This window comes from Crinia signifera, chromosome 4 (genome assembly GCF_055691185.1).
Source record: "Crinia signifera chromosome 4, ASM5569118v1, whole genome shotgun sequence".
NCBI classification, from domain to species: Eukaryota; Metazoa; Chordata; class Amphibia; order Anura; family Myobatrachidae; genus Crinia; species Crinia signifera.
In genome coordinates, this window is record NC_139220.1 from 79790311 (window position 1) to 79811051 (window position 20741).

The 20741-nt window shown below is 40.4% G+C and overlaps 1 protein-coding gene across 13 annotated transcripts in view; it reads left to right on the forward strand.

Annotated features, from left to right (window-relative positions):
- The window catches only part of TENM2 (teneurin transmembrane protein 2), a 2252147-nt gene that overhangs the window by 2189072 nt on the left and 42334 nt on the right, over nt 1-20741 (forward strand). For all 13 annotated transcript variants that reach the window (XM_083181867.1, XM_083181872.1, XM_083181875.1 and 10 more), the window contains 5 exons: nt 4099-4348; nt 6376-6396; nt 12823-13055; nt 15930-16084; nt 17363-18237. In XM_083181867.1, coding sequence (XP_083037993.1) covers nt 4099-4348; nt 6376-6396; nt 12823-13055; nt 15930-16084; nt 17363-18237 — 1534 coding nt within the window. The remainder of the gene's footprint in view (nt 1-4098; nt 4349-6375; nt 6397-12822; nt 13056-15929; nt 16085-17362; nt 18238-20741) is intronic.

Consider the following 20741-nt stretch of genomic DNA (forward strand, 5'->3'; position numbering starts at 1 on the left):
ATATGCACAGATGTTTATTAATAAATAATAACATAAAAATCATAAACATACCATGTTTCGCTTTCTAATGGTGTGTACACACGTAAGATGTGCCTTAAGATCCTATCCACGATCTGATCAGATCTGCACTATATAGACAAGGCAGCCAAGACTTTCTGGCTTCCGATACATGAACGCGCATCGGGATCGGACCGGGATCGCAAGGGTTAAAACCCTTGCGATCTGCATCCAATGTTGATCCGATGCCAATCCGATGTTGACTATATCGTCAACATCAGAAAGGAAATCGGACCGTGTGTACACAGCATAAGTTCACCATAATGTAGAACTTAAAAAATCTAGAACTGTTCTGTAACTTTAATTTTAATGTCATATACTGTAGTTGGAGAGCCATGTTTCCTCTTTTTGCTATAATCCAGCAGCGTCAGGACACAATACAGTATGTGAGGAATGTAAGCATTCTGACGAAATAATTATACCTATAGCAAAAATCAGCACAATGAGAACAGTTTTCCATTTAAAGTGAGCTTACAATAATAATATACACGTGTCTTTCTGGATTCCCATTTCCTCCTATGTGCTGCGCACAGTTCTAGGAGAAATTGAGTGTTGTCTCCAGGGTTATTGTAGACAGCTTGGTTCTTCTAAAGTTTTAGGCACTCCTGGAGTAATAGGAATAGAAGTGGGGCGTTTGGAGCACTGGGTGCCAATGAATTAATCAATCAATATTAAAAAATAAAAATATTTCATTAACTATAAGCATTAAATCAGCACATTAGCAAATCAATTTAAAAAAGACGTACTGACATACACCATGAAACATGTAATATAAGTTTACTTCCCGGGAATGATTAAAAGCTCTCTATATATACGTAGTGAGTGATTTTAAATGCACAAAACTCCTGGAGTAATGTGACCAAAACCAACATGATGGAATCAACTTAAAACTGCGACCCAATCCATACAAATTATATGAGGATAGGGGATGCCGTCAGGATCCCGGCAGTTGTGATACCAAGAGACAGAAACCTGCCATAGGAATCCTACCAATAAGTCCGTGGGCAGCCCGCATCTCCTATATCCAAGAAGTGGAAAAAGCCACACTCCCTGTCCATGGGGCCAAACCCTTTATGCTGACATGCACTCCAAAGTTGCACAAAGAATAGGCCGTTTTGCACGAGGTGTCACCTGAGGTAGTTACACTACTGGTTACCATTAGACTGGGTTGGTTGTTAGTTAGGGTTAGGCTGTGGGAGGGGACGGTTAGTGTAGATTGCGGGAGGGGTGAGTTAGGAGAAAGGTTAAAATACTTACAGGGATCTGTCAGGATTTTGGCCGTCGGGATGGCGCTGTTGGTATACTGAAGTCAGGATTGTGACTTCTTTGGATTTTGTTCCCAACCCGTTGATAGGTATATCTACACATGTTTACAACCTTACAAGATCAGTTCCCACAAACACAGTATGTCCTACCCCTGATCATAAAAATCTCCATAACACACCAAATCTCAAATGTACAGTAAACCTTCTGTGGGGCGGGCAACGGGGTCCATTTGGCGAGCAGCGGTGTCTGTGCGGCAGGGGGCAGGCAGCAGGGTCAGTGAGGCGGGCGGCAGGCAGCGTTGGCTGGGAACTTATATCAGTATGTGCCGGGCGAAGGGAAGCAATGTTAAATTTTAAAACATATTTTGAAAATACTTTGAAAACACTACCTGGACGCGGATTGGCTTCAGCTGAACGGGAGAACGCATCGCTTCGAATTGGGATAGAAAGCGTAAAAACATGTTCTATCTCCATTCGATGTCTATTCGATCCCACTATATAGTCAAATCGAATGTCAAATTTTACTGTGTGTACATAGCATAAAAATCATAAGCGAGCCTCCCAGGGAACTGCTGGGGGCTTTCAAGAGCAAACTGGTCCGAATATTGTATGGGGGCCTTTAGTCGTACAGTAGGTCTGTCCACAGCGAAGGTCAAACACTAGTTACAGTCTACAATAGCCCACTCTGAATCTGCCTTTATTGAAGGGGAAGGGGGGGGGGGTTGGGGACTGTTTTCTCTTCTGTTTTACCTTGTTATTTTGCAGTGTTAGGACAATTGGCACATCTCAGCATTTTTGTCAAAATTATTAAATATTGATATGTTATGTTTCCTTTCTACCTGACACATTTTTTCAGTTTTGTTTACCAAAATTGTGTACGAGACTCTTCTGACTGTAGTTTAATTGCAGCCTATAGTTTTCTGTTGAAATCTTTTGCCACAATCAAAACTGTGTGTTTAGCTAACAAAGTACCACCTGCAGGATTTACACAAAAAAAACTCATATTTAAAAAGTAAACATAATAATTATTATTTCTACATCTGTCAAATAGAGTATAGTACAGTGACCGTCAATTGGATGAGACATTAACTAATTATACTATATAACTAAACACATTGTAGCTGGAGTCTTTTCAGTCACATATTACAACATGTCATATTACAGCTCAAAACGCAGCAGTATACTGTCAGTTATAGAAATGCATATACAGTATATTTACACGATTAAAACACCAGAAAGGAAGCACTGCCGTGTATGGGCACAATATAATGTGATTAAGAGCCATATACAAAAAAGGGAATGGTGCCATGTCAGTGTTATCTTGTGTTGGACTGGGGAACGAAGGACTCACCAGGGTAATGCAGGATACTGTGTATACTGTACTGCATACTGTTAGATATTTTTTCAGACTGATCCGCTGTTGATGTTTTTCAAACATTAATGCCTAAAATCGTAAAATATATATATCATTTTTGCAGTTTCTTATATAGGACAGTGTATTCCTCATAGGGGTAGAATGACCCACAGGAATACAGGGGCAAGCCCCTGTTTGCCCTTTTGCCTGGATCAGGTTTCCGATGCAGTGCATTTGAATTATAAATCAGCAGATCCCGGCACTCCAATGCTCGTGTATTGGGTTCTTGCACCCGGTGCCCACCCTTGGTAAACCTGGCTGGTTTTTCAACTGACAGCATGCAAATGTATGACAACAGGCCTTTGTCTCTGTAATAGCCACCGAAGTGCCACCCATTTGCATGATATATATATATATATTCACTGTATTCCCTGGTGGGTCCTTCATGCCCCAATCCGACACTGGTTCCGTAGCATGGACATTCCCACCATTACAGTCTAAAGTGTTACAATAATGCTGCACTACAACTATGGTAAATTATACTAGTAAAAGTAGAGTTCGTCAGAAAAAGGCATTCAATTGCTCAATTAAAAATAGATTGTATTAAGGTGCCCATACACGGTGCAATGATCGCACCCGTTATGGGCTGGATCACATCGCAACACATGCGATTCACATGTGATGCGATCCGAGGGCAGTACAAAAAGAATGTGCAGATAAACCTAGCCATGAATTTAATGTTACTAAAATCAGCAGCCAAGAAAGTGTCCAAGAAAGTCTCCATATATTTACATGTATTGTGGTGGGTTAATTCCATATTACCAAGCTGCAGCCAGCATTTCCCTTCTTTAATTTCAGCTCTAGGCAGACAATTCAACTAATTATGTGTAGTATTATACTATTCTAGTTTTAACTGTTGGAATATTGTAAAGTCAGACACTGTAGTGCTCACTCATGACATATTAATGTAATGGTGTCAGCTGTAATTGTGGTTTTATGGAGGGTTGAGGAGTAGCTGGTGGGTATAGCTATACTTATTGGATTCTAAGTGACATTTAGGTGTTAATTTACTTCTCCACTGTTTTGACTTAGAACATTATTTTCAAAGTGCTTTTTTCCCTCCCTGCACATCTGTGTATAAAATCTCAGGATAAACCGTTAAGCTATTACTGTAACTGCATCATCCAGTCCCAGCTGCTGTTCCCTCATACTAACCAAACACAATTACTTTCTAGTCACAAAAAGTCAGAGGACACTCGGCTGCTTTTATTGTTTTAATTAATTAGCGCCCACAATTTTGCTAATGATTTTCCAGTAACTCCTGACTGCATGAAGCTTGTGCCATTGATATGTCTACACTTCCTCCTTTCAGATTGCTCAGTCTTCAGTATTTCACTCACTCTGGGTTTTATATCTTGCCAGGCATCCTGCATAAAGGCAGTGGAGAAAATCAGTTCCTTTCACAGCAGCCTGCTGTCATTATGAGCATTATGGGTAACGGGCGTAGGAGAAGCATCTCTTGCCCGAGTTGCAATGGTCTCGCTGAAGGGAACAAGCTATTGGCTCCAGTAGCTCTTGCGGTTGGAATTGACGGAAGCCTTTTTGTGGGAGATTTTAATTTTATACGACGCATCTTCCCCTCCAGAAATGTCACCAGTATTCTGGAACTTCGGTGAGATTTTAATGTTGACAGAAAAGTTAGCTGGAATGTCAGATGGCATGCTTTTACTAATATGAATTTTATAGTTGACCTGACACAACTCAAAACGACTAAGGTTTTAGTGTGTCACAAACGTAATACAATTAGACAGTGAAGTATTGTAATTGTGTTCTCCCACAAGAGATGTTATCTTACAGATGCAGCATTTTCTGCAAGGAAGAAAAAAATAGCTGTCATTGATAGTCCCTGATTATAATATTCTGCATTACTTTCCTGAAGAGTTTACAAAGGGTATTTCTACAGATGGGGGAGTCCGTTGGTATATTAAAGTGCACTGTGTTATTGGCCTCTTCATCAGTGAAGGAGAAAGTGACACTCTGAACAGATGTTTTGAGCTTTCCTAATGTCCTATGGACTGGGAATGACATTTATCTCTGTCAGAAGACAATCCATTAGGTGTACAGCACATTTACTTGCTGCACATGATTTGTGTTGCTTATTTATTCTAGGTTGCCCTCTGCAGGATTAAAATGCCACTTTCTGTCTCTAAAGACTTATTTTTGCCCTTTGATTTATGTTATATTTTGAATACATAGTAAAGCACCAATGTTACACTATAATATCAAAGAAGTGTGTTTTCCTCATTGTTGAAATGTAAGACTATGGTTTGTAAATCCTGATCACAGGCAGGATATATATATGGGCAGATCTGTCCCAATAGCACGTGCAGTTAAAGTGCAGTATTCCTCAGTAGCTCCAGGACTGCTTGCAGCAGACTGCATCCATCTTACAGGCATGTTTAGTAAGTGCGGGTTTTTACATGTGAGCATGAAACATCAGATTCTAGCTCTTCTCTTCCAGAATGTGCTAGATAAATGCATCTGATTGGTTGCTATGAGTGACATCTCCACTATAAACCCGCACTTTAGTAACTATACCCCTAGGGGTGATTCTGGTTGGTTTGCAAAAGCAAACTCCTTCTTTAATGGACAAAACCATGTGCACTGCAGGTGGGGCTGATGTAACATGTGCAGAGGGTTACATTTGGGTGGGGTGTGTTCAAACTGAAATCCAAATTGCAGTGTAAGAATAAACAGCCAGTATTTACCCTGCACAGAAACAAAATAACTCACCCAAATGTAACTGTCTGCACATGTTACATCAGCCTCACATGGTTTTGTCTATTAAAAAAGGAGTTTTCTTTTGCAAACCAACCAGAATCACCCCCCTAGTGTGTTCCATACACAATCTGACAATGGCTCCTGGCCTGGGTGATTGGACCAAAAGGTTAGCCTTTGCATTGGGAATTCAACTGGGACAGAACAACTGAAACATAGAATTTGACTGCAGAGAAGAACCATATAACCCATTCAGTCTGGCCTTGTACATGCACATACTAGAGCTAATTTTTGTAAGGAACCTATTAACCTACTGGTATATTTTTGGATTGTGGTAGGAAACACAAACACCTGGAGAACATATAAATACCGCACAGTTCCCGCCATGGCGGGAATTGAACCCCTGACCTCATCGCTGTGAGGTAGTAATGCTAACCATTACACCATCCGTGGTTCTATTAAGATTCTATTGATTAAAATTAGTTTCAAAAGTACTGTATATTACAATTTTGGGGGCTTTGAAATAGACTTGTACTTACCAGTTGTGCTATTGTGTGGAGGGGTACAATGCTGCTAAAATAAAATAATATATAATATCTATACACTATTGTGTGCATTTACTTTTACCCACTTCTTGCCTCTTTTACAAGTGACATTTAAACATTTCAGCATTTTAGGCTGTCAACTTTTACATGTTATTATCTTGGATTACTCTATATTTTCAGTTGTCTAATTGCCTAATCATAGGAAGCTTGTTTAACACCACTGCGCAAATTATCTGTCATTTTGCAATCTAATCAAATAATTGTGTTATTCATTGTATTCTACTTTGCTTTGCCTTTTCTAAATTTGACTTTTTCTTTCTCTCTCTCTCTCTCTCTCTCTTTTTGTGTGTCCCGTTCAATTTTTTTTTTGCTAAAGAAACAAAGACTTTAAACATAGGTAAGACTATAGAGGTGAAATGCACAATGGCACGGTGCCTATTGTCCGTCCTGTTTCAGTATAATGAAATGTTTGTTAAATGTTGGATCGCTGCTGTTAATAACTGTTCCGCAGTTCCCCATTGTTTTGTATGTAATGTAAGATGTAAAGGCGTTTCACACCATTGCGTTGTGCGTTATTACTGCACATTGGCTCAGTACACCACACATATTATTGTGCTATTGGAACATATTCCTCAGCCATATTCAGTTATTTCTGCTATTACGTGTACCATAAAACTGTTTTTATTAGGAACATAAACCTGCTAAGCGGCAGTCATTTTCTTCATATGTAATTATAAAAAGGGTCAAACTAAACTATTGGCAAAGGTAAATCATATGTAATTTTAAAACAACAAAAGGCAAAATGAATGTACTCATTTTAACAGTGAAAGCTCATTGACAGCAAAGGAGCGAATATAGTAAATCCATAGGATTATTGGTTGTGTCTTTGCATAGTGATGAGTTATGGTATAGAGTACTTTGCTGCATGCTACTGGAAGGTTACAGACATGCAAAGTAAATGATTCAGACAACTGCCCTGTAATTCTTGTGGCACTTATTTATGAGCAATGCATGCAAATGAGCAGGAAGAGAATAGAGGTTTCCACCAAGCTGACATTGACAAAACATTGACACAAGCAAAAGGTCGATTGGCAATGGTCAACACGTCAAAAGGTCAACATGGGTTTTTCAATATTTTGTCTATTTGGACTCTCCATTCCGCCATATCTTTACCATCCACGTGGACTTGGATTAGGAATGAATCATGTTCTTCAGCAAATTACCAGGTTGAAAAGCTTTAACCCGGTAATTTGTGGGTGGTGTGAACGGGGTCCGGCCTGACTCTGCAAAATGACCCGGCATTAAAAAATGCTGGGTGATTGCCAGGAGGGCTGGTGTGAAAGGGATATTAGGCTACAGCTCTCCTGATACACCCCATTATATTTTGCAGAATTGGGAAGTTTGTAGATTGCTGGCAAAAATAGCAAATCAAATGTTTTTTGTGCTGGACACACAACTGATATTTACTAGTCAGAGAATGCGTTATGCCGATAAATTGTAACCAGTTCATTTGGGGCCTAAACAAGTAGCGAACCCCGGGCATTTTCTAAGGGATCTCACTAGATTGCTTAAAAACATGCCCCTACATCGCTCCGTGTATAGGGGCATAGCGATAGCCAGAACACTGGCCCGGACAGATTGCTCAGCGGTACATCGCTATGCAGTACTGTGTGCTGAGCGGTCTAGCATCGCTCAGAACACTCAGTTTTCCTCATCTCCCTGTGTGTAGGCCACTTTATTATTTAGGAGTGTTTGTTTCTGGTGGTTTCTCCCTCTGTACTCTGCTATTTAGCAATGTTAGATTTTAGAGTCTGATTACTGTGGTTAAATGGAACAGACTTTCTCTGATCATTTAGCAAACCTTTCACTTAACTAAATACAGGGAGTGACATTATCACTGAGCTACTCCTTCAGCTTAATTAACTCCAATATTTCTGGAGCAGATGGTTTGGTTGTACAGTAGTTTTTAATTCAAATCCACAAGCATCTGATCATTTGTGGTATTTGTATGTACTGAAATGAAGGTTTGGTCCCGAAATGTGATGATGAACCTATAGAACTGAAACCGGGGCAAAGATATCCCCCTGGGGAATGTTAGTTCCCTGCAATTTTTTTTAATGGCCTCTTAACTTATGAATTCATTATTTCAGTGATAATTTTTCCAGAGTAAGGATCATTGTATAGACAACAACTAGGTCAACACCACTTGGTTGACATGCATGAAGGTCGACATAACTGAAGGTCGACACAAACATTAGGTCGACATGGAGTTTTTCACTTTTTTTACCTGAATGTCGACAAAGTTGACATGGACACTAAAAAAGTGCACCGTGTCCGCTCGCCCTAGTGGGTGGTAAGGCATGAAATACCGCCTGTCTGCACATGTCGGCTCAAACAAACAGTAAAAAAAAAAAACAGTTGACCTTCCCCATGTAGACCTAATGCTTGTGTCGACCTAATGACCCTGTCGACCTAACCCCATGTCGATCTTCAATCATGTTGACCTTCATGCATGTCGACCTAGTGGTGTCAACCTAATGCTTGTAGACTTAGTGACCATGTCCGTTTTTCTAAAGGCAGAAATCATGCTAGGCTGTGTTGTCACAATGACAATAAGTGAAGGTGGCATTGCATTTATCTGATATCTACAGATCCCTTTATTATCCCTTTTCCATTTGAATGGAAATGATAAGATATTAATAACATAATTGCATAGAATGTATTGTGATGATGGTTGCCATCCAAATCCCAATATCTATAGTTAATGTACAGTAATACTGTGAGAATTTCCCAGTAGATACTAGAATATAAAAATATCTAATTCTAACAAATAACTATGTCTTCATGTACGAGCTACAACACATTGTTCTATAAACAAAAATGACCAAAGCATATATTTTTTGGGGGTTACTTTTGGACTTATTTAGGGTTTTAACAATGGAACATGGAACCTAAACCTCAACAATAAAACAGTAATAAAAATCATAATTACACATGTTGCTTATGCCCCTGCTCAGGAAATGTTACAGGCAGAAAAAGAATTATTGTTATCCATGCTGCAACTACACTAGTTACCCCTGCTTGTCCATACATTGCCAGAATTATCACCTATTAAGACAACAGGTCTGATTGCAGCCCTGCGGATTATCGAATGACCATGCATGCGTAGGGTCTCCCTGCGAGCAAAGCCAGCTACTGTATGACTTGTCATCGCTAGCCATTCGCAAGTGGATTGACAGGTGGACGGTGTTTGTGGGCAGCACCCCAGCCTTATCTGGGAGTGCCCCGAAAAACGCAGGTGGCTCCCAGCCATTGAGTGGGAGGGCCGCTGACATTATCAGCGGCCTCAAGCTCCCCACGTTCATCACAGCATCTGGGGGATCCATTCAACGATGAGTATTTCCTAATTTATTTCCCCCTGTTTACACAACTGCAACTGCAAACACGTTGGCAGCAGTACCTGTCCTGATCGCTGGGCTGCGAAGATACACACTATATATTTAGCCATCTGACATAGTTGTATTCTGAGAACCTGATACATCAATTGCCTTTTTAAATAAATAATGCAGCCAAACACAAAGCCCATAGATATCTATGCATTCGTATGGGTTGTAATGGTGCCTATACATATATGTGATCAGATGTGATGCGACATCACAATGCGAAGTAACATCACATGCGATCGCATCTTATGGTGCCCAAGTGCTTTTTTCCAGCAACCGATGTCGCATGCAATTCGATAAATATTATGTGCAGTACATAATATCTATCAACACGACATTAGACTTGCGGACCCGTGCATCGCGTTGGGTGACCCATTCGACATGCGTACAATCCTTCTATTTATCACAAAGGTGCGGTCTATATGGAAGGATTGTATGCAATATCGCCCTAGTGTATGGGCACCTTACTGTATGTCCTGATACTGCCACACTCTATAGCAGGTGTGGGTAGCTATTGCTACAGTATAGTGATGTCCTACACTTCCAATGTCCCCAATTATGGGGGAAATTTACTAAAGGAAATTTGTAAAAAAAATAGGTGTATTTGTATCCAGAAATACACTCATTTTTGACATTTACTATCCCGAAAATACGGCAATTCGTATTCGTATTGATGTGCTATCGATACGAATATGAATTGCCGTATTTTCGGAATAGTACATCTCAAAAATAAGTGAATTTCTGGATACAAATACACCTATTTTTTACAAATTTCCTTTAGTAAATTTCCCCCTATAGAGCAATTATTATTATTAATTGTATAGCATATATGGTCATTATCGGGTAGTCCAATAGTATTTATCTGTGACTCCATAAAATATATTGATTAGTGACACAAACAAGGTTAAAATCTTATAAATACCGTATAGATCTGAAAACAATAATTATGATTTTAGTAGAAGGTGTGACACATTTCCAGATCAATTCTAAATTAGTTTCCTAATTGTCATTCATCGCTAGCCATAAAAATACAAACTACTTGTGGCTAATAGTATGATGTGTGTAATACTAATACATAACCAGTGAAGGACTCTGCATAGATTGATTAAAAGTAACTGATGGGAGAAATGGGTAATTGTTTGAGACTTTTAAAAATAAACCACAATAAAAAAATAAAAAAATCCAGTAACCACCATAGAGGCCGCTAAGCTCTCATAAGTACACCTCAAACATGCACCATGTGTAACTGTGAAATTCTCGCCTGTGGCTTAATGTGGTTAAATAAAAACATGGGAAAATTACGGCAGCATGCATGGACTAATGTAGTGGAATTAAAGACATCTACTACGTCTATTTTTTTTAAGTGGATGTGATTTTAAGTGATTTACAGCTACTGTAACAGTGAATTAACGCCTTTTGCCTCCCTGTCTCAACATATGCTTCTTTTATGAAACTTTCCATCAACTGACCAGCAAGGCTAAAAAATAGTTCAAGTAGAATTAATTACAATTTGCATTTGATGAAGCGATGTAAGCACAGATGTTCAATGTTACATTTCAATGGAAATTTGATGAGAGATTAAGATTGGATTTCACACTTTTTCTTTTGGATTAGCAGATGGTTGACAGAAATAGATGCCGTCTTTTTATGAGAAACAAACTTGGGCAGAGGTCTTGAGCCAACAAGTTACTGACCAGATTCTGCTCATTTTTCTCTACTGACTTCCTGCTGCAATCAGGACAGAAGGGCCGGGAAACTATACAGTCACAATTTCTGCGCAGTGCAGCAGAATGCAGATTATTATTATTTAAATAAAGCTTTATGAGTTACTGATTTCTCAAAATGAGTTTCTTTAACTGTTAACATTCACATTTTAAAAGTATAAAATGTATTCTCATCTATAATGTGGAAAAAGTTCTGTATGTCTAACAATGTGTGTGTGTGTGTGTGTGTGTGTGTGTATATATATAAATAAATATATATATATATATATAATTTTTTTTTATTTTTTTTTTATGTATAAACCGTGTGATTACGATGAATTACTTGCAGCATCTGTCTCTGTAATTACCTATACATGGAGTGGGAGGGTATCGAAGGATTAGATCTATCATGTCCTTCACAAAATGCTCAAGATAATAGAGCAGTCAAACTTTGGAACTCTCTTCCTGGAGAAGTGGAGTCGGCAGACACTATAAATATGTTTAAAATAAGGTTGGATAAACATTTATTGGTTAAAAACATCCAGGGGTATGAATAACTAACATAGTCTGTCTTTAAAATATCAGAACATACTATACAACAAGGGATAAGCTATTATAACCATAGGTTGAACTAGATGGACGCAAGTCTTTATTCAGCCTCACCTACTATGTAACTAACAACGGCACCTTGATGCGGAGTAATCTGACACCTATAAGTAGTATCCTTACCCCCCCACAGCCTAACCCTAACTGTACCCCCTGAGTGACTAACTCTCCCTTCATGCCTAACTCTGGGACAGACATATTAAGCCTAGTGAAGAGGTGGAAGGAGATAATGCAGCCAACCAGCTGTTTGAAAAATGACAGTTGGGATTTGATTGGCTAGTGCATTATCTCCTTAAACTTTATCTCTTCACCACGCTTAATAAATCTGCCCCTCTAATCCCCCACACCCAACAGCCTAGCCGTAATTCACCCTTTAGTGACTAAAACCTATCCTAATCCCCCCATGCACACCTGCATTTGGGATGCCAGCAGTCAGGATGCCAATGTTGGTATTATAAGCAGTGTTGGGATTCTGGCGCTTGTTTTCTCACCAGTGTCGGAATTCTGCCACTGGTTTTTAGACTGCCAGCATCCCAAACGCTGGTATGCTAACTGACAACTTGAGAAACAGATCTGGAACCAAACAATCAACACTAAGGACTAGTTAGCGCCATAAGAACCACAACAACTACTGTAGACGGGCAGTATATATGCATGAGGGGTACAGAAATGTGTTCAGTTTAATAAAAGTTCATATGAATAATATACATATTTAGAAGCAGGCTTGGATATATAACTCTGTTTTACTGTGTTTGTATAATTGTTGCTGTAACATAAATGTCTATTTGTTTTATTGTGTATTATTTCTCCTATAGTCACGCTGTGAGGGTTATCTACAAAGCATTACTAGTGTCTGTCAGGATACTATCAAACAGAAAATGCCCTTATCTTGAAAAGGTGTTTCTGTCAGATAGCGCCCTTACTGGCACTCCCACATCTTAAGAAGTAACTCAGCCCATGCCGCATAGTGGCACTTTGTAATCTCATGTTCTTTGCTACTGTGGAAATTATTATTTGAAGTGTGTTTTTTTTTTTTTTTGATTACTTGATCTTTGTTTTCTCTCTTTCAAGCAACAACATAGGACATAAGTATTACCTGGCAGTGGATCCTGTGTCAGGTTCAATATTTCTGTCTGATACAAACAGCCGAAGAATTTACAAAATCAAGTCCCTGACAGGAGCAAAAGATATTGGCACCAACTTAGAAGTTATCGCTGGCAATGGCGAACAGTGTATGCCCTTTGATGAGTCCAGATGTGGTAATGGTGGCAAGGCAGTGGATGCCATTCTGACTAACCCTAGAGGTAAGAGCAGTCAATGTTAGAACTGTACATACGGAACGATTTCTGCTTAGCATGTGTGCTAATCATCCACACATAGCGATGTGTGCTGAGCGATCTGTGCTAACCACTGTGTTTTCTATGACTTGCTAGGTGATCTGACTAGATAGATAGTGCACTAACTATCTGAGCTGGCGATGGCGATGCACAGGATCTAATCGCCATGGGCTGTACACATGGAGCAATCCATGCTTAATTTCTGACCTAATACAGTGGGTAATAGGAACTATTACATTTGACATATAATAGAATAGAAGTGCACTGTTTTGGATTATGCATATAAATATAAATTGCCCATAAGGACTCCTTTTTTATATTGCACATATCGCTCACCTATGCCTTTTCTGTGAATGTTATGACATCAAATGTGGATAAATATAGCATTTTTAAGTTTACATCTGATGTATTTTGAGTTATGCATAGCATTTTGGTTTAGATAGACTGCAAAAGATGGGTACACATTAGGTCGATGTGTTCCCAGCACGATATCACGAGTGATGGAGACCCGGCATTGGCAAGTGAATATACACTTGCCGATGCAGGGAATGAAGGGGTCAGCCATGCTGCATTTGGTCATCACACCCTCACCAAACACTGCCTGTGTGAGAAGGCCCTCTTACAGCCAGGATACATCCTGAGATGCATATGACTCTTATGTACACTTGGTTCTAGAACTTTTGCAGTGAATAAACACGGCTCCTGAAATAGTAGTGTGTTCAACTCTGCATAAACCCATACTTACCTACTCACCTGGAAGATGAAGACTCACATTTTTTGTCAGTTATTCCCTAGTACTTTAGGAAGATTGGGTGGATCTCCCACAAATGGAGCCCACTTTTACTTCAGTTTTCATATGGAAGTGGTGGAACTAAAATGAAGCAATTCTGCTTTCCGCTGCTTTTTGTCGAAACTCTGCATTCCACTGTCTTTTGCAGAGACTCTGATGGGAATGTTAATGAAGTAAGAGACATTCCCCTCCCTCCAATGTGGTCAACTGCATCTCCGGTCTACTTCAAGAGAGGAGTAACAGAACTGAACATTAATCGTGACTATTTCATATTAACTACACATACTGCTGTAACGCACACATTTGGGGTAATTGCCCCCAAACCCGGAGTGTGTGGCACCAAAAACATTCACAGGTCATTAAAAGGTTTCCATTTTCTGACCTTTTGGCCTATGCAATCTTCTGACCCATTTACACCAGCCCCAGGCAGGGCCGTCTTTTTGTATGGGCTTAATGTGCACTTGCCCGGGGGCCCCAGGTGTATAAGGGCCCTGATAGCTTAGGATCCCTTTTTTCCAGGGATACCAGAATTTTGAAAATCAACCCTAGGGAACTGGAGCTATACAACTTCAAAGCAACAGTCCACATCAGACCTGTTAACTGCACTTCCCAGTCATATTTTCAGGTTCTCTCTGACTTAGAGTTTTTCTGAGAGTATATTCCAAAATCTAGGACTCTCTCCTTTCTGTCAACACTAGCGGCTTGTCTCTACCAGCCTTCCAGCAGCCAGTCCCTGCTCCAGCTCCAAACTTCTGGTGTACAATTTTATATTTTTGTCAATGGATTGCTCTGTCTCAGTCCTGATCTCTGATCCCCAAGTTCCCAGCACCTCCTGAAAGTTGGGACTCTAGGTTTTTATACTATTGAAGGCTAAGAAATCTATTTCCAGATAATGGCGATATCTGCAGTAAAACAAGCTGCCCTTCCACCGGAAAATGACGAATATTAAGCCCACTCCATTAACCAACCCTCCCCTGCGTATAAAACACCCCCTACCTCCCTGGAAGTCATTTACAAGGGACCCTTCATTCAGCTCAGTGCCCCCTTCCACACATTAGTGTTCACCCTCCTACCACCTGTGCAGTAAAGGAGTAATTAGCAGAAGTTACTGCTCCAGGTCCTACATGTTGAATGGAAGATAGAGCACCCCCTGCCACCTGTGGGACATCAAGCTGCTGCTGATGGCACCCCCACCCTTAGGAGGGGAGAATGGGTAAGGGCCCCAGTGCATTGCTTTGCCCAGGGGCCCACACTGCTGTTAAGACGGCCCTGGCCCCAGGCACCTGAAGGACCTGTCTTGTTTAATTTTAAAACTTCTCAGATAATAATGAACTTTTTTTTTGAGTGTTGTAGAGGATTTATTTTTCAAGCAAATATGTAAAGCTTTGTGAGCCCGGTTCCATATTTACATCCAGCTGTCATTTAATTGCCTGCACCACATCATTTAATTATGTAGACCGTAAAAGGAGACACTAAAATACAGACACTCATACATCTGTATTCAGTGTGGTATTCCGGGACGGCTTAGCATTCATCTGAAACCTAAAATTCATTTGGTGCAATCCTTTAACATAATAATAGTAGAGATAGATGGGTCACAAGGAATGACACCCTTGCCCGTTTTGTGTCACATTTATTCTTGTAACACGGTTATCTTGTAACCTATTCATTATATGCAGAATTTCAAGCAACATGACTACTGTGTTTGCTCTCACATCACTACAATTCTTGTTTTTGGTTTTTTATCACGAAGGTCAAATGATCTGTCTCCACAGCCCATGCTTGTAGGGCCTGATGCACTAAGTTTAAAAAAAGTGATAAAATGGAGAGTGATAAACAGCCAGCCAATCAGCTCTTGCCATGTTACAGACTGTGTTTGAAATTGTCAGACAGGAGCTGATTGTCTGGCTGTTTATCACTCTGCATTTTATCACTTTTGGAGCTTAGTGCATCTGGTCGAATATCTTTAACAAACTGTATTGGTTTATTTCTTAAATATGCCAAATGTAACAAAACTGATCCAGTATAAAATGTTTTCCCTTTCCTTTCAGGTATTGCTGTTGACAAGAATGGGCTAATTTATTTTGTTGATGCAACAATGATACGGAAAGTGGACCAAAATGGAATAATTTCGACTCTACTAGGATCTAATGACCTTGCAGCAGGGCGACCTCTAAGCTGTGATTCAAGTATGGACATCACTCAGGTAATGTTTGAGCTTGACAATATACAGATATCTGCTTTTATGAACACCTCTTTACTAAACATCAATGACTAATTTTGGAACTTGTGTAATATCAGGGTGCCTGATTTTTTTCATTGTATTGCATTGCATTGCATTGCATTGCATTGCATCGCATTGCATGCAATATAGTGGCATACAATTCATGCAATGCGATTTTTCATTGTAAAGACCTGATTTTTAATTGTATAGTCAACCATGGGTGATTTCATACCCCCACTATCCAACTACGCATGGAGTTGATGTTATATAGTGTGGCGAGCGCAGCGAGGCGAGCGGACGCAGAATACATGTAAAGTAATCCGCGTCCCCTCGCGGGGCACGCTGCGCTTCGGGCTCGGACTATATAAAATCAACTCCATGTGTAGTTGGATAGTGGGGGTATGAAATCATCCATGGTTGACTATACAATTAAAAAGCAGGTCTTTACAATGAAAAATCGCATTGCATTGCATGCCTTAAGTAGTGGCATGCGATGAAAAAAATCGGGAGCCCAGATAATACACAAGTACCCTAATTTTATGTTCATACATTTACAATTTGCTATTTGTTGCCTTACTCAAAAACACTTATTACCTAAAAAGTTGACTGTGATTGGGTTCTTTTAATTTATTTCATTTTACAGTTGCAAAAACATAACAAGAGTGTAAATGTTGATTGTTATTCCAGCGACATGCACTCTGTTACGTGTGCTGCCCACACTTTTTGAACTTTTTGCATTGCATCTAGTTCAAAACTCATGATGCTTTAGCCCATTGCATGCGTATTAAACTAGATGCGATGCGATCTAGTTTAAAACGGTATGGGAACCTTCAGAACTATGATCCACCCATTTTTTAGGCAGAGCATTGAACATATCTGTGGACATATGAATGTTGCTACTTCAACAATCAAAATTTGCATTGAATATAGGCAGCTAATAGGGCCAAATACATGAGCCGTGATGACCTGTTCTGCCGATCAGTGTACATGGAATCCATCTGGGAATTGGCAAAAAAAGCTTGACTCACCAATCCCGACCATGTTTTCCTCATAATCGGCGCATAAAAGATTTCCAACATGTTGGATTTCCCCAATCAACTGACCCAATCATCGTCAAAACTGAGAATTGCCCTAATTACTGCCAGATGTATGTGCCCATAACAATTTGTAGTGGGCAAAAAGATTGCACCATTTCATTCCATCATAGCCAGATGTTACCTGTCCTGTACGTTCTAATAATAGTCATGTCATGTTTTTCAGGTGCGCATGGAATGGCCGACAGATTTAGCGGTTAATCCAATGGATAATTCCCTCTATGTTTTAGAGAACAATGTTATTTTGCGCATAACAGAAAATCATCAAGTCAGCATCATAGCCGGACGCCCGATGCACTGTCAGGTACCTGGCATAGACTATTCACTCAGCAAACTGGCTATTCATTCTGCACTCGAGTCTGCCAGTGCCATAGCTATTTCCCACAGTGGGATCCTTTACATTGCAGAAACAAACGAAAAGAAAATTAATCGAATACGACAAGTGACAACTAATGGTGAAATCTCTCTTATAGCCGGGGCAGCTTCTGACTGCAACTGCAAAGATGATGTCAACTGCAATTGCTATGCTGGAGATGATGGCTATGCTACCGATGCGCTTTTAAACTCGCCGTCGTCCCTAGCTGTGGCACCCGATGGCACAGTATATATTGCAGACTTGGGAAACATTCGGATAAGAGCTGTTCTTCAAAACAAACCTGTTCTTACTTCATTTAATCAGTATGAAGTTGCATCCTCAGGGGAACAAGAGTTATACATATTTAATATCAACGGTATTCATCAGTACACTCAGAGCCTGGTCACAGGAGAATATCTCTACAATTTTACTTACAGTGCTGACAATGATGTGATAGAAGTTATTGATAATAGCGGCAACTCTTTGAAAATACGCAGGGATTCTAATGGTACGCCGCGACATCTACTAATGCCAGATAATCAGATAATCACCTTGACACTTACTACCAGTGGAGGACTGAAGTTGGTTTCAACACAAAGTCTGGAGCTGTCTTTGATGACGTACGATGGAAACACCGGGCTGCTGACAACAAAAAGTGATGAGACTGGCTGGACGATGTTTTATGAGTAAGTATATTGTACAAACCATCAGAAATTGGGGGACAATTTAGGAAGGCCGCTGCCTGGAATGGATCGGTGCCACCAGCTGGAGCACTTGGTGGCAGCCAGGTAGAGACAGCTCTGGTGGCATTTCACATATGGAGCCGGCCGTGAGTCAATCAGAGCACATTGACCAAAAGCCAACCAGGAGCCATCGCTGTGGAAATTCCTGATTAATTGCCAATCAGTTAGTTTTGAGTATGAAATGCCACTGGCATGGTCTCTTCCTGGCAGCCACCCTCTGCTCCAGCTGCAATCAATTGGTGGCATGCTTAACACCACTAACCACCTGGGCCCCCTTTCTGTTTGGGCATGGGATGGTCATACTGATGGTGGGCCTGCATACAAGTTATTAACCGTGTTTGTCAAAATTGAAAAAATCTGTGTATAGTAGGGAAAACAGATTAAAAGCACCACTAAAACTTATGTGAGCTATTAGATATTCTCTATAAAATGCTATTAAATATTTAAACACTATATAAATAACTGTTAATAATAAGTGTCCCTATAAGCTATTATAGTAGAACAGTCATTTATAACAATTCTATTAGTTGGATGAAGCCTGTAATATAGTCATTTGACAGCAGCAGACCATCAGAAAATGGCCCTAAAGTCCCTTAGAACATTCCACATATTCTATAACATGGGTGTCAAACACAAGGCCCGCGGGCCAAATCCGGCCCGACAGACCTCGTCATGTGGCCCGCGCAGCCGCCGCCAGCCTTCACCTTTTATTCTCTTTTTTTAGATCTTTTTTGAGAGTTTTTTTTGCACTGCCGGCGGCCATGCTCCTGTGGTCTTTTAAGATGTCTGCGGCCACAGGAACATGGACGCCGGCCTCCACGGCTACGTGGAGGAGGGCCCGGCAGCCTGTTCCCTCTTATCGAGGCAGTGGCAGACGCTGGGTAGGGACGTCATGACGATGACGCCTCCCACCCACGCGTCTGCAGAGAGGAAGGAAGGCAGGCCTAGTCGGGGGGCCACAGCAGGACAGGCAGCGGCGCAGAGAGTGGAATTAAAATTACTGGAGCTGCAGCAGCAGTAAAGGAGCCTGGGGGATAAAATACAGTAAGTTACATAAAAAAACAATATATCTGGTGGTGGTGTCATGGTATTACTTTTATATTATACAGGGGGAGCAGCCTGTGGTGTCATTATTATTGTACAGCATTATGCCATGACACCACAGGCTGCTCCCCCTGTATAATAATAATGCCATGACACCACAGGCTGCTCCCCCTGTATAATATAAAAGTAATGCCATGACACCACAGGCTGCTCCCTCTGTATAATAATAATGCAACCTGTGGTGTTATGGCATTACTTTTATATTATACAGGGGGAGCAGCCTGTGGTGTCATGGCATTATTATTATACAGGGGGAGCAGCCTGTGGTGTCATGGCATTATTATTATACAGCGGGAGCAGCCTGTGGTGTCATTGCATTATTATTATACAGCGGGAGCAGCCTGTGGTGTCATTGCATTATTATTATACAGCGGGAGCAGCCTGTGGTGTCATTGCATTATTATTATACAGCGGGAGCAGCCTGTGGTGTCATTGCATTATTATTATACAGCGGAAGCAGCCTGTGGTGTCATTGCATTATTATTATACAGCGGCCCTTTGAGGGTGACCAAACTGCTGATGCGGCCCCCCGATGAATTTGAGTTTGACACCCCTGTTCTATAACATAGCTGGCCCAGCTAGCCTATGGCCAACCGCTAACAACGTGAGAAAGTAAGGATATTCTACATAGGAATATTGCAATCCAGTAACACACTGTACATAATGAGAATGATTTTAGCCAGTTGCTCACCTCTCACAGCACTGGGGTTACTATGACAACATCTGTGGAGCGACTGTGTTCGAATTTCAACTGTCATTTAAATATCCCAAGGAGATATATTCTAGCTGAAACTGCAGGCGTACAACTAAAAGCAAAAAAAGCAGGTTACAGTTCTATATTTTTATTCTTCAATACCTTCGACTTTTTCGCTCTCTAAAAAAAAAGTGGAAATTTGGAAATGTGTTTAGGGAGAAGTAATGCTGCTGAATGTTCATTTTAAGTGGTTAGCTAATGATGCTTTATCAGTCGTAATTCACAATAAAAAAAGAAAAAACCTGTAAATGAAGAATGCTTCTTTTTCAGAATTTTCCAAAATAGTTTCTCCACATTTCTAGTAATCCTCTGGCCTGTGACTTAAGTAATGTGCGCTGCCTTGTCTTAGCATATATGTGCAGTGATATGTTCTCTGCTGGCAGTGGTATTCCCAGGAGCATTATTAGTAGGCACGTGTGAGCTCAGATAGAATCTGCGAGGACATAATGTGGGCTTTGACTATTCTTCATTAACATGCTAATTAAATGTTTTGCCGCTTGTTGATAGTTTTGCATTCACCACTTTAATAGAAAAAGTGTGATCACTGTCACATTCTCTTTAAGATGATTCACCAACTTTGCAAATCTAC